The sequence below is a fragment of the Malurus melanocephalus genome, unplaced genomic scaffold, assembly GCF_030028575.1.
Source record: "Malurus melanocephalus ecotype Western Australia unplaced genomic scaffold, MMel_1.1 scaffold_108, whole genome shotgun sequence".
Lineage (NCBI taxonomy): Eukaryota > Metazoa > Chordata > Aves > Passeriformes > Maluridae > Malurus > Malurus melanocephalus.
Window position 1 is genome coordinate 1,504,234 of NW_026623340.1, and position 13,180 is coordinate 1,517,413.

The 13,180-nt window shown below is 45.4% G+C and overlaps 1 protein-coding gene across 3 annotated transcripts in view; it reads left to right on the forward strand.

Moving 5' to 3' along the window:
* Positions 1–13,180, forward strand: part of PLD1 (phospholipase D1) — a 65,252-nt gene that overhangs the window by 21,109 nt on the left and 30,963 nt on the right. For all 3 annotated transcript variants that reach the window (XM_057369394.1, XM_057369393.1, XM_057369395.1), the window contains 5 exons: positions 7,376–7,561; positions 7,887–8,014; positions 8,312–8,457; positions 9,260–9,368; positions 10,736–10,801. In XM_057369394.1, the coding sequence (XP_057225377.1) occupies positions 7,408–7,561; positions 7,887–8,014; positions 8,312–8,457; positions 9,260–9,368; positions 10,736–10,801 (603 nt within the window). In that variant the 5' untranslated portion in view covers positions 7,376–7,407. The remainder of the gene's footprint in view (positions 1–7,375; positions 7,562–7,886; positions 8,015–8,311; positions 8,458–9,259; positions 9,369–10,735; positions 10,802–13,180) is intronic.

The following is a 13,180-nucleotide window of genomic DNA, read 5'->3' on the forward strand; positions in this document are numbered from 1 at the left end:
ACCCTGAAGTGCTGCATCCTATGGCCTTGTTGCTGTTCGAGCTCTTTGCAGCAGGCAGTTTTTCATCCCTTCTTTTCTATCAGCCCAGGACTCTATTGACCACTCTGTTACATCTTGATTGTGTGGTTTGGGGTYGCTGAGATGAAGCTGATCCCCAAGGTGCTATCACCTGGTTGCCTGCCTGCACCTATAGTGCTAGAGGGTTTCTGGGGTGAGTAACCAGAGGCTCTGGGCATCCCCTGTCCTGGTTTTTGGGGGTGCTATGGGCAGTGCTGCTGGGTTTGGGGCTGCAGGGTGTGAGGGTGTGTGCCGTGACCACATCAGGCAGTGAAGGGCTGGTGGTGATCCCTGGAGGTGCGAGTGTTGTGCTTAAACACTCTTGTCTGTGCCTGAGGAATCTAAAACATGGTGATAAATTAGTATGTATAAGGCCAGCATTAATTAACTGTAAATACCTAATGGTCAGCTTCCCGGGGAGGCTGCACTTCCTGTGGCAGCTCAGGGTGCAGGGATGGTGCTCCTGGGGTGCTCCTGGGCAGGGGGAGTGAGAGCCAGAGCAACCAGTACATCAGCATGAGATCAGCAGCCGCTGCCCATCCGGGCATGTTTATGTTTTCCCTTTACTGCTCTATAAAGCAAATSCAGTGAGTCCTTGGGAGGTGCCTGATGCTTAGGCTGGGCCTGGGTGTGGGGACAAACCAGCACAAACCAGAGGGGTTTTCTGGCTGCAGCCCTGCGTTAGTCACCAGTGCCTTACCTCATCCTTTCCCTTGACCTCCCTGGCTGTTCTGTGCCCTTTTCTCGAGCAGGAGTGCTGTGGGATGGATGCTGCAGGACCAGAACGGGCTCTGTCCAGTCTGGATAGTGCAGCAAGGACTTCCAAAGACTAACCTGTTATTTCCAGGCAGTCCCAGCCTTAAAGCATCTCGTGCCCTGTTGCAAACAGGCCATGTGGATTCCTGTGACTTTGCTGTTCCTCCGGGCAGGCTGGTGGCTTGGCAATAAACCTCACRTGGTGAGGACTGTGGAAATCAATAATGCACAGCCAGGGAACTGTACAGCAGGAAGCACTAATTGGTTTCTGCTTTTAGAGGTATTGCTATTAAATGTGGGTACTTTGTGGGAATAATTGTTTTGGAAACGGTGTTTAAAATATTTTGGCTTTATCAGGACTGGGCTAATGATAAGCAAATTAGGTCAGAATGATGTTTCAATGTGTTTATTGTTGATCTGGATTTTTATTTCCGTTCTCCAGCTCCAGAGCTTTCCAGTGTGGGAGCAATGCTTTGGTTCTTATTCAAGGATTGTTTTGTGTATTTAAAAAAAACAACCCTAATCCTTTTGCACTGTCCCTGCAGTATGAGCATCCAGAAGGGCAGATTTTCAGGAGGCGTTTGCATGTGCCATGCTGGCTGCTGGCTCCTCTGGCTGAGCATTTTCCACATACTGAACTGGAGAGCAGAGTTAAGGCATTGCTGAGCATTTTTCRACCCCTTTGTTTTTAATTTCTAGCTAGGATATGCAACATGCTACCTGCAAGAGTTCTGGGATTTTGATTTAATATTGGAGGGAAAGATAAAATCAATGTGTGTCTATTTCACTTCATGTGAGTATGGGAATTTTTCCTGGGCTGCAAAACCAGGATGCTCTTTGCAGGTGCTGGCAGGGATCCTGAGCACAGGGGACACTTCCTAACTGTGGTGGAGATCTGACTCCTGTCCAGGGCTGGGGAAGGAAGCTGTGCCAGGGCATAAATCTGGGGTGCTGACAAACTCAGCTTCTCCTGGGGAAAGCAAATAACTCCTCAGAAAGCACTCCTATCAGCTGAGGGTATTTCTCCATGATGGAGTGTCCAAAGCTAACTTTAAGTTTGAAATGGGGTGAGTCAGGAAATATTTACATGGAAAAGATTCATCACCATTAGACAGAGCAAATAGCAGTTTAAGGGCATCATGCATGGGATTTCCTTGGCATCTCCTGTGGGCTCTCAGTGCCTGTAGGGCACCAAGGCTCCTGGCAGCAGCAGGAGGAGAGAGACAGAATTCATGGCTCAGATTCTTTGGGCTTTGTTTTGGTTGCTTGGTTGTTTGTTTTCTATTCAATAATGCCGTCTCACTGCCCTGGTTTCCCTGTGCCTGTCTGTTTTGCTCCAGGCAGCTTGGGAGGTTTGTGTGTGTCCCCACTACCAGCACTGCTGCCTGCAGGACAAACCGAGTATGGGAACAGAGGTCACTTGTCACAGCCCCTGCCAAAAGGTCACTGTACTGGGAGGSATGTCATGAGAACAGGGATGAGATAATTTTCAAAAATTATAGTGTTTCTCACCATAGGGATAAGAGTTGATGTACAGCATCAAACCCTGGGAGGCATTAGCAGGAAATGTCTGTTTTTCCTRGATGTATTTTCTCTCCTCTCCTCCTTTTTCCAATGAAGGTTTTCTGGCTTTCATAGCTGTGTGGTGCTCATTAGCATCAGAGCTTCATTAAGTAGCTGTGATTATCTGAGCTTGTTTCAGATCTGCCACGATACAGAATAAACTTAGGCTGACCAAGTTTTAGGTAGTATGTGCTGTTACCAGCCGCATACATTTTCACATCAGGATGTGAGTGACTTCAAAACACAGAACTGTTCATGAATATTTACTAAAATATGTATTTTCTGCCTTCCAGTTTCCATGTCTTTAAAGCTGTCCTTTCGTTGTCCTGTGCAACAGGTAGAAAAAGATTTTCTCTAGCAAAGGTTGRAATGGTCATATGATCCCTGAATATTAACTTGGGGTTAAAGCATAACCAAAATGGCAAATGACGTGTAGATATCAGGCTTGCAAAGCTGCAGGATGGAGCTACAGGTTTACAGTGTATTCACAAGGGCTCAGGGATTAATATAGTTAATTTATGTTTTTTTAGTCATTGTCCCTGCAGTTGAAATCTTGGCTGATTTTTGGTGTAGTCACAATTTCCAGTGTATACATTTTACTAGTTCAAGAGGTTTGGGGTCTGTGGGTGGTGAGGACAGACTGGTGACAGAAGGCAGAGAGTTTAAGTGGTGCTTGGAAGAGGAAATAATTAATATGAAAACTGGGCTGGACATAGGCAGTGTCAGCAGTGTTTGTGGGGTTTGTAGTATGTCATTTGTCCTCTTTCAGTTTTTAATCATCTCATTTTTCCTTGTGTGTTCATTCTTTTCTATGTTTTCCTTTACTGCTGAGTCTTTTCATTCTGCTCATTTATTTCATACTGCTGAGTGTTTTCCTTCTTGCTGCTTTTGTCGAGGCAGACTTTGAGAAGGATAAACCCCAAGCTGCACCTTCCCTCTGTTCAAATAGATTGCCACACCAGCTCTTGGCTGTCCTGGCAGCAGGATTGGGGTTGTGGGTGCAACCATTCCCCTGTCCCTGCCTCCTGCAGCCCTGGGGCTGTGCAAACACCTCCTTGGGCAGTATAGCCTTTGCTATTACATGGGGCTTTCTCCAGGTTGGACCTGGTCTAATGGAAGATGTCCCTGCCCATGGCAGGGGGTTGGAACTGGGTGATCTTTAAGATCCCTTCTAACCTGAACCATTCTATGATTTTGTGATTCTAATTCAGAGCACTTCTCCCTGGCCCACCCTGCTCACAGCAGCCTTCTGCAGGCGTGCAGTCTGCTGTCACGTTTCTCTGCCTTCTCTCAGTATTGACACTGTTTCATGGGTCAAATGCTTTGGGTCTGAGTCTTCCTGTGTTCTGCACCATCTCTTCCTTCCTGGCTCACAGGCAATAGTCCTGTTTGTGCATCTTGGCACAGGTTTTGTCTTTGTTCGGATAACCGGTTCTTGACTCAATCAGGCCCTGTTTTTTCTCTTTTGGATGTTTGGATTTTTTTTCCTTTAAAAAATCTGCTGCTTATTTTCTATCCTGAATGGCAACAACTGAATACCGAAATGCAGCATTTGTTTCTCAAACTTCATCCTGTTATTCTTAATCTCGTGCTATTTGCCAGTATCACCTGAGTTCAATATCAGCAGGTTTATGATTCCTTTCTCTGGTGCATCAGCAGYGTGAGCAGTGGCACTGGACAGACAGGGCCTTAGTGTAGCCTGCCTGGTTTGTGGTTAAATCCTGGATATCCGTGCGTGGTGCCTGCTTGCACCCAGCCTGTTGCAGATTAACCCAGGCATTCCTTAGCTTGCCCATGGGAATGCAGAGAGTGTCTGCATGGAAACTCTGGCCGAGAGGTTAAATAACTCYTATGGAGCAGAGCCCTATAAAGCCATTTGGCAAAGCTTTCAGAGGGGTGTGGTATGTCCTGTCTTTCCAGCTGACCCCAGTGCCATCCTCCCTGCCCAGGGATGGGTTTGCCCTCTGTCCCCTGGCTCTGCAGSAGCTGGCTGTGCCAGGGAGCTTGGCGACTGCCCAGGTTCATGAGGCTGCTTGCAGGGCCACAGGGGAGTCACCTCAACCCCAAAATTTGGCTCTAATCTCGATGGGGGGAATCTTGCTGCTGGAACTGAGTCAGGTCCGTCTGAGTTTGGACCCTGCTTTATTTTATCCCAGGATTTGTCTGTGCCAGCTGTGAAAACAGCTTCAGCTTTAAAAAAAAATAAATCCTGAGTTATGGAGCTCTGCTGTGGTCCCTTGCAAATAATCATAGCATACACTGGTTAATTGTTTATCCATTAACCAACTGTGTCAATTAATCTGACAAAGAGCCCAGCTGTACCTGGCACAGYGGGGAGGGAAGGAGGAGGAGGGAGGATGAGCATCCTCTCCCTGTTGGCTTCTCTCTGTTGCTCTTCCTGCAGCCCTGCTGATGSGCTGTTTGTCTGCTGATTGCCTTCAAGTGTAATTGCTGCCATGGCACGTCCAGAGTGTGTTTGGGCCTGTGTTCTCTTTGGCTGTCAAAAACTTCCTTTGGAAAGGGCCTTAAGTTTCCATGAAGCAAAGGCATCTTCAGACAGAGGAAAAAAAMCCAAACTCTGTTTTGTTTCTAAATGTGTATGCAGACAGTAATACAAAGCAAGATGCTGCTTTATTTCCAGCTAGAAATGCGCAAAGAAATTCTTTGCATGAAGTGCTGAGAGGGAAATAGGATTTTATTGTATATGTTTGTGCAAAGGGAGGCTCTGGGCTCCCTCCTGTCATCTCCAGGGTTATTTGGGAAAGCCTGCTGGCATGATATCTCTTGGGAATGCTGTTTATGCGTGCCTGCTTTCCAGGGAGAACATCAAGCGTCTAGTGCCAGTCTATATCAGGTGGAATGACTTCACTCCAAACAAATGAAAATGTACCTTATGCTCTCTGAATTATTGAAGTCCCCTGCAGTATGCTGTTAGAATAGGAAAAGTGTAAAGCTGCCAAGAGGGAGAACTGGCTTTCCACTAAGTGGTGATGAGGGAGGTGGGGCAGTGCCAGTGCCAAATTCCCAGTGCAGGGAGGCTGCAYGGATAGGGATAACAGATAGGGTAACATCAATGGGGTGAGAACAGTTTGATAACTGAAACAAAACAAAATACAGTAATGATTATAATGAAAGGGGAATAACATTGATGGAAACAAGTGATGCACAGCACAGGAATTGCTCACGACCCCCTGACCAACGTGCCCAGCCCCCAAGCAGTCGGCCCGTTCCAGCCAATTTCTCCAGCTGATATCCTGGGTATGGTGTTTTGTGGAATGGACTATYCCTTTGGACAGTTTGGGTCAGCTGTCCTGGCAATGCAGCCCTGCGATTTTTTGTGCACCTCCTCATTGTCAGAGCATGGGAAACTGGGAAGTTCTTGACTTAGGGGAAGCAGTACTTAGCAACAACTCAAACACCAGTGYGTTATCAACATTCTTCTGATCCTAAACCCAAAACACAACACTAGCTAATAAGAAGAAAATTAAAGATGGGTCCCATCATTCTGTGCACTGTGGCATTGCCTGCCACTGGTGGAAGGTGACAGGGCCACCAAGGCCCTCAGAGCCCTCACTCCCAAGATGAAGCTCTTGCTTCTGCATTTACTTTGGTACAAGAGAAGAGATYGACCCAGTTTTTCTTAATTCAAGTCTGTGTGCAAATGGATTTATTTTTTTCTAAAAGCAGCTGCTTCTAGCATGTTTTTGGGCTTACATGGCATCAGCCTTATGCAGTAATGAAATAATGTACTTGTTTCAAGAGGAAACAATAATAAAGAATGTTCTTTCAAATGCAGCTAAACACATGATTTATTAAAATGTTAAATTATTTCCAAGTTACRGCATACCCAGCTCTTGCTGTGGAGCTCACACAAGAATAATTGCACAGTGTTCTTTGCAGAACTTAACATCAGAAATGTCACACTTTTTTGGAAAAATCATTCTTCAACACAATGTAAGAGCTACCACAAGTATAAATGGGCATCCTTGTATTGGCTTCTGTAATATGTTGCCAGTGTGTCCCATCCATATTTTTTTCAGCGAGCTGTGACATTTATTGCCGAGCAGGACAAAGATTGAAGGGACTTTTTATTGTCATCAGGGAGATACCCAGGAGCTGGAGCCTGGCTGTGTGCAAGGACCAGCAGCTCCACAGCCCCATGGCAGAACYAGGAGGAGGAAGAGGTTTTGCAAATACTCACGAGCGGGGAAGGCTTGTGCCAGTGTCGATTGCCTCATATATCGATTCACTTTTGTTTCCTTATTTTTTTTTTCTTCTTCCTTCCCCATTTTTCTTGTGACTCAGGCTCCTGGCATGAATGGGTGGGAATAAAGGTGGGAAGTGCTTTAGTCACCAGTGCTTAAACACCTCCAAGTGCCACTGTGTGAGTGCCCTGAGCAGGCAGCAGCCTTYCCCTGGCCATGAAGGAACAGTGGGCTGGTCCCCTGCGGCCACCTGGAATGTTGGATGGGTGAGCACAGAAGCTGTGGAATCCACCTTGTTGCWCCCAGGCTTTCTGTGGACCATCAGGATACTCCTGATCCTGCTCTGCTCCCCTGAGAGGAACCTTTACRGCTGTAACTTTTGAGCCTGCTGAGAGGATGGAGCTGTGGGAGAGCATGAGGCATGCAGACACCACAGGCAATTGTGTAAGGTGCATAGAAATAGAGGAAATCTTAATAATRTCAGGAGTTTCTATTACTACTTCAATCAAAGGAAGAATACATAGCAAAAACGCCTACTGATTTTCTGATGAGCTTTTCCTCTGTGCAGCCTCACCTGGGAAATGCAGCGCTGGGTGAATTAAGTCTGGGATTTGGCCAGGCAGTGAGATGATTTGTAGCTTTAGGGCTGAACATTTGGCATTGGGTGTGTAGGATGGGAATAGTTGGGGTGAATGTGGGTAAAGGGATGGGAGTAAGATGTGTCCATGTATTGGCAGTGGTCTCCTTCAGCCCTGCATTTTAGAGAGGGTGCTGACAGCTCTGTCTCTCCGCAGTGCCCCTCGGCTCCTGAGCTCAGGCTCCTGAGATGTCTCTGAGAGCAGAAAGCCATGCAGCCACATCCACGCTGAAGAAGCTCGCTGCAGACATGAGCAACATCATCGAGAGCCTGGACACCAGGGAGCTCCATGTGGAGGGGGAGGAGGTGGACTCGGAGGTGCTCACTGACCCCAAAGGCACCGGTGAGTTCACACCTCTACATTCTCATGCCCTGCCTGGATTTAACCATTTGTTGGCAGGTAGGGTGCAGCCTCAGAGGTTCTGCAAAGCCCAGCCATACCCTGATTTAGAACCAGGAGGCTCCTTAAAACTTGACTAGACTCAAGTCTAGTCCCTTCTGTGTAAGCTTGTCTTTGAGCTCTTTAATAAAAATTGCTATATTWTGCCAGAATTATTGCTGCTGTATAAATGCTCCCATGTTCAAGCATAGCTGCTGTCTGCTGGCTTTCATGCCCTCGTGGATTGTTACAAGGCCTTTGAACTAACAGGGTTTGTGCTCCTTTGCAGTGTGCATTCCCTTCTCTGCCATCTATCACACCCATGGGTTCAAGGAGCCGGGCACGCAGACGTACCTCACGGGATGTCCTGTCCGAGTGCGTGTGTTGGAAGTTGAACGCTTTACTTCCACTAAGAAGGTCAGAACTTCCTGAAATTTTATTTGATTTCTGTTGAATTGTATTTAAAATGCTGTTTGTGTGTTAATTTTGCGCTTACTTGTTCGTGGGCTGAGGAAGCAGCAATGCCTGTGTCTCAGAAAACGCTTAGGAGAGAAGGTTATCTGTCTATTTATAAAATCTAATAAAGAAGAACAAGAAATCGTGAGACAGAATAATCCTTAAGTAAAATTTAATAAAGGCTCTTTAGATGAGCATCTGCAGGAAAATGGCTCATTTCAAAACTTGCATCCCTTGTGATGTTGTTCYCCCCTGCAGGTACCAAGCCCCAACGTTTACACCATCGAGCTGAGCCATGGAGAGTTCGTCTGGCAGGTGAAAAGGAAGTTCAAGCACTTCCAGGAGTTTCACAGGGAGCTGCTGAGGTACAAAGCCTTCGTGCGCATCCCTATCCCCACCAGGAGGTGAGTGTGCATCCCTGTGGACACGGTGGGCTTTGGGAGATGTGATCTTTTTACCTTTAATATTATATCTGTTTGACTTCACTGATCCCATTTACTTTGCTGTAAGGAGGAGAGGGCAGAAGAATTCAGTCTCTATAAATATTTAGCAGCTATAATAAAAATATTTATCTAGATATGTTTAGCAGCTATTATCTAAGTGATGCAAATATCTCTGTGCTGATGCAGAAAACGTCTTCCAGGTTATCAGCTTTTGAGCTGGATTTTGCCTTGGGGAAGGGTTATGATAATGCTGATGGAAATCACTGGAACTCTGTGGCTTGCTGACAGTGTGGGCAGGATGTGGGAGGTGTGGGGGTCYCTGGACAGGCTGTCCTTGATGGTTGGAATGGCTGGAAATACAAGAGGAGAGAGAAAAGAAATGAGAAGCGGTGTAGCCACTGGGTGTAGCCTCCTGATGTAGAGACATGTTCGGATATGGTAGGGAAGATGAAATTATGAGAGGTTAAGGGCTGGAGGAACATAGAATGTAGGCTCCTTTTTCTTATGAGGGCAAAAAGTGGCCCTCAGAAATCAAACTCTGATATTTCTGTATTGTGTTTTAGTTTGTGAGCCAGGTGTAGCATACTGGCTTCTTAAATGAATACTCACTGTCTTTTTTTTTTTTTTTCTGTGCTGCCCACCCATCAGTTTTTAAGATCTTGGATAGGAAAAATAAAGGCATTGCAGAAGAGGGGTTATGTATCAAGGCATGCACATACTTGCAAACACCAAGACTGATGTTGGGGTGTGTTTTTCMTTCCAGTCACACGGTGAGRAGACAATCCATCAAAAGGGGAGAGCAGAGGCAGATGCCAAGTCTGCCACACACTGCAGAGAGCACKGTGCGGGAGGAGCACTTCTCTAGCAGGAGGGTAAGTGCCCTCCTCAGTCTGGGGACCAGAGGGAAACTCTGAGGTACAGAGAAGCCAGGTATTTTGCTTGCAAAGCCACACACTATCAAAACCCTTGTTTGTTATCATTACAGTAGTTTGTATGATGAGGATGCTGCTCCTGGGGCTTATGTGGGAAAAGCTTTCCTTTGCAGTTGAGGAAGACCATGATGCTGGGAGTGGTGATTCCCCTCCTTCCACCTGCTCTGATTTAAAGACAGACAAGGCAGTTTGCAGAGTCAAGTTGCGTGATGGAGGCAGCCCTGTGGCCATCAAAATCTGAGAGATTTCAGTGCTGTCCCCTTCTGAAAGAGGAGATGACAGTCAGACTGTCGAWGCTGAAGTGGGTAATTTTAGCCCAGGCACACGTGTTCTGGGTAACTTCATCAGATGTTAACAGATGGGCCCTTCCATGGAGAGGGTGGAYGTCTTCCTACCTCTTCATTGCAGCTTTGCTGTTTGTAAGTTAAAAACTCCGTGTTTGTTCAGGCTGTGCTTATCATTCTCTTGCTGCTGCTCCCTCCCTCCCTCCCTGGGCTTTGTGCCACTGGAGCTTCAAGGCCCAAAAGATTAAAGGATTGTGTCTTGTGGCTGTGCCATGCAGAAACCCTGCTGTTCATGGCTTCTCCGATGTGGGAAGTTTCAGGAAAAAGATGTCGGTTTAAAGGAGGAAGAAAACCATTGTATAGATACTTTTTTTTTTTTTTAAGCTTATGTTTCCTTTGAGTTTACTTTGTGTCCTGTAGGACTCTGCCCAGTTACCCATGCCCAGACAGTTAAATTTTTTTCTTTTCCCTTTTACAATGAGGATGGGAAGAGATTACTTTTCCTATAATGGTTTCGTCTCTTATCCCCTCCCAGCTGGGGACGACACGCTCAGCCACTGCTCTCTCTGTGTCTTTGGGACAGGACAGCATAGTCCCTGTGTTCCTCACCCCATGAACCTTTTGTTTTGATTAAACAGGCTCTCTCAGTTGCCTCTGAGCCTGTTTTTTCACAAAGCTGATTCATGTGGGTCAGAAACAATGAGGACTGATTTTGTATTTAAAATTGTTCTGAAACTCTGKCTTAGTCAAGAAAGCTGACCTCCAAAGTGACCCTGCCATGGAACAGCTCTGCTGGTAGAAGGTACAAACACAGAACTATGAACAGTAAASAACCTGTGACCAAACTGTTTATGGTACTGAGCTATAATATCCCATGAGCACATAATAATGTGTTTATTTATCTACTCAAACTGAAAAGTGGGTCTGATTTCTTGATTGCTTCCTAATACCAGACAGTTGATTACAGGAATTTTCAAGAAAAACCTCCACATCCTGTCTRAAGTTTCAACATTTTAATTGTAGAAACAGCTGGAGGACTACTTGACAAATATCCTGAAAATGCCAATGTACAGGAACTACCATGGAACAGTAAGTAGAAATTAGTTTGTTTAAATGTCTAAAGAATATTCACTTTACAAATGCTGAATTCATTGGAAGAATTTTTTTTTCTGCAAAAAAAAAAAACCAACAACATTTTACAGCTGTTTTGTGAGCGTTTTGGCTTAACTGATTTTTCCAACACAGATGCAATGTGATTCAAACCAAAGGAATGACTCAGTCTTGGAGGTTGCTGGTATAACACAGTGATAACCTCCTCAAGCTAGTCCAKTCCAGACATCTGGCTGTGCATGTATGATATAGTGGAATTGTTTATTCTGCAGAGTGCTTAAGATGACAAAGTTTTAAATGSTTTAAAAATTGGAATCCAGACTATATTTATAATTGCTCCTTCAGTGTGGGTTTTGTGTGTGGTTCTGGGTGCAGATTTGTCTCAGGTTTCCATTCTGTGGAGTTTCACTGGACATTAATGATGTTGAGTTTGTGTGTCTGTGGTACCCAGAGAAGTGAATGGGCATTTTATCAGTTCCAAAAGGGAGATGGTCCTTGGCTTATTTACCCAAGTTCAACACTCTTTCTGAAATGAGGAGAGATGTCAAATTCAACTTTAGGCCTATTTTAAGCAAAAATATTTCTTTTGAAATTCATCCTTGAATGATTCTTCAGAAGTCCTCACCTGTCAGCCGCGATTGTGACATCTCTTGGGGATGGTAATTTATTTCCCCTTTTTTTGGCTGTATAATGACTGTGTTACTTTGTCTTTTGTATCTCCAGAAAAATCTGATGCACGCACTGAGTAGCTGCCGAGTTTAGTGACATTTCTGAGCACAGTGATAACTGGGAACACCTGGTTTTCAAACAAGCCAAAAATACAGACTGAACTTTAGGTTTCTGTGGCAGCCAGTTCTCTTCCAACTTCTTGTTGTTGTTAGATATTCTTCCATTTTGCAGGATTTCAGTTGTGTAAAGGTACACAGCAGCTCAAAGCTGGATATTATGTATGAAAACTGTGTGTGCTCTATTGCAGAGCTCAGTGTTGAGCCCTGCATGTTCCATGAGCCAAAGTGCTCGTTGTGGTTGGCCATTGTGCTCTGGATGGCAAGAAATCTTCAGTCCAAGGCTGAGGAAGCTGCATTGCTTAGAGTGCTTCTTTAGGGGACAGGCTGTGGATTAATTCCAATGCAGTGAAGAGCTGTGTAAGTCTGCGTGTGGAAAAGAGTCATCYTTTGTTCTAGAAGCTAGATTGGGATAACTTGGCAATTTTGATCAGTAGCATATGCAGAGCGGGGGAGAGCTATTTYACAGTGTGGATCCATCTTGTCACTGTTAGGCAGGCGTTGTCTTTTTCAAATATTTTGGAACATTTCTGCTCGTATGAGAACGTGGGTGATGCTTTGGCCAGGCTGTGGTTTGAGACTGGCTGTACAGTGGGGGCTGGGGGAGGAGATGGGCAGCCCTGCCTTGCCCAGGCAGCTGTGGGGTGCTCCYCTCCTGGGCTGAATCGCCCTTCTGTCCCCAGCCCCCGGAGCCAGATGTCCCTTTGCACATAAATTCTCAGTTTATTGTTGGCTTTCACTGGATTTGGCCACAGTGAAGGGTTCAGGGAAGACTTTGCTGCCCATGGTGGGGGCGTGGGTCCTGCGGGCAATGCTGGAAGAAAGCACAGGGAGGGAAATGCTTCCTTTMAAACAACACCAAAACAACCCCCACCATTCTCAGACCAGGCTAAAGTGAGCATTTTTGGCACTTTCCCTGGAACTGTATTTGTCCTCCTAAGAACAAAATGAGGGCTTTGCTCTTCCTGTGGTTGAGAAGTCTTTTGCCTGGCTGCTGGCRATTTCTATAACTGTCTTCATCTTGGAGCACATTTGGACTTCTCTGTGTTCCTCTCATCAAATCCATTAACTGAAGAGTTTTTTTTTTTTTTAATCCTGAACTCTGTAAAGTCAGACATGGAATTGCAAAGGCAAGCTGAGACCTTGTCTGGAGTATAACCCTTGGTCATTGTGGAGAGCCTGCTTGAGTCAATAGCTTCTCCTAGGACATGGTTTTTACATCTGAGCTGCACAATTTAATGCATTTGCTTTTTTATTTGTTTTATTTTGCATTTGTGGTTAATTTATTATTTGCCAATGAGAGCAARCTGCCTTATACATTGTCTGGAGTATGTGCCATGTGCTGAAAGTCAAGCCTGCAAGTCAAGCTTGTAGCTGTATTGCAGATCTGAAGTCTCTGGTGGGTCAAGGATCAATTCCACRGTGACCACATGGCACTGTAGARGTTATACATCCTCTAGCATTTTAKATATATTTTTAAAATTTTGGTTATGTGATTAATCTCTTGTCTTCTTCTTTCCAAAACCTTTTTATAGTTCTTTTGGGCTGAAGAGCTTCAAGACAATTACCATTA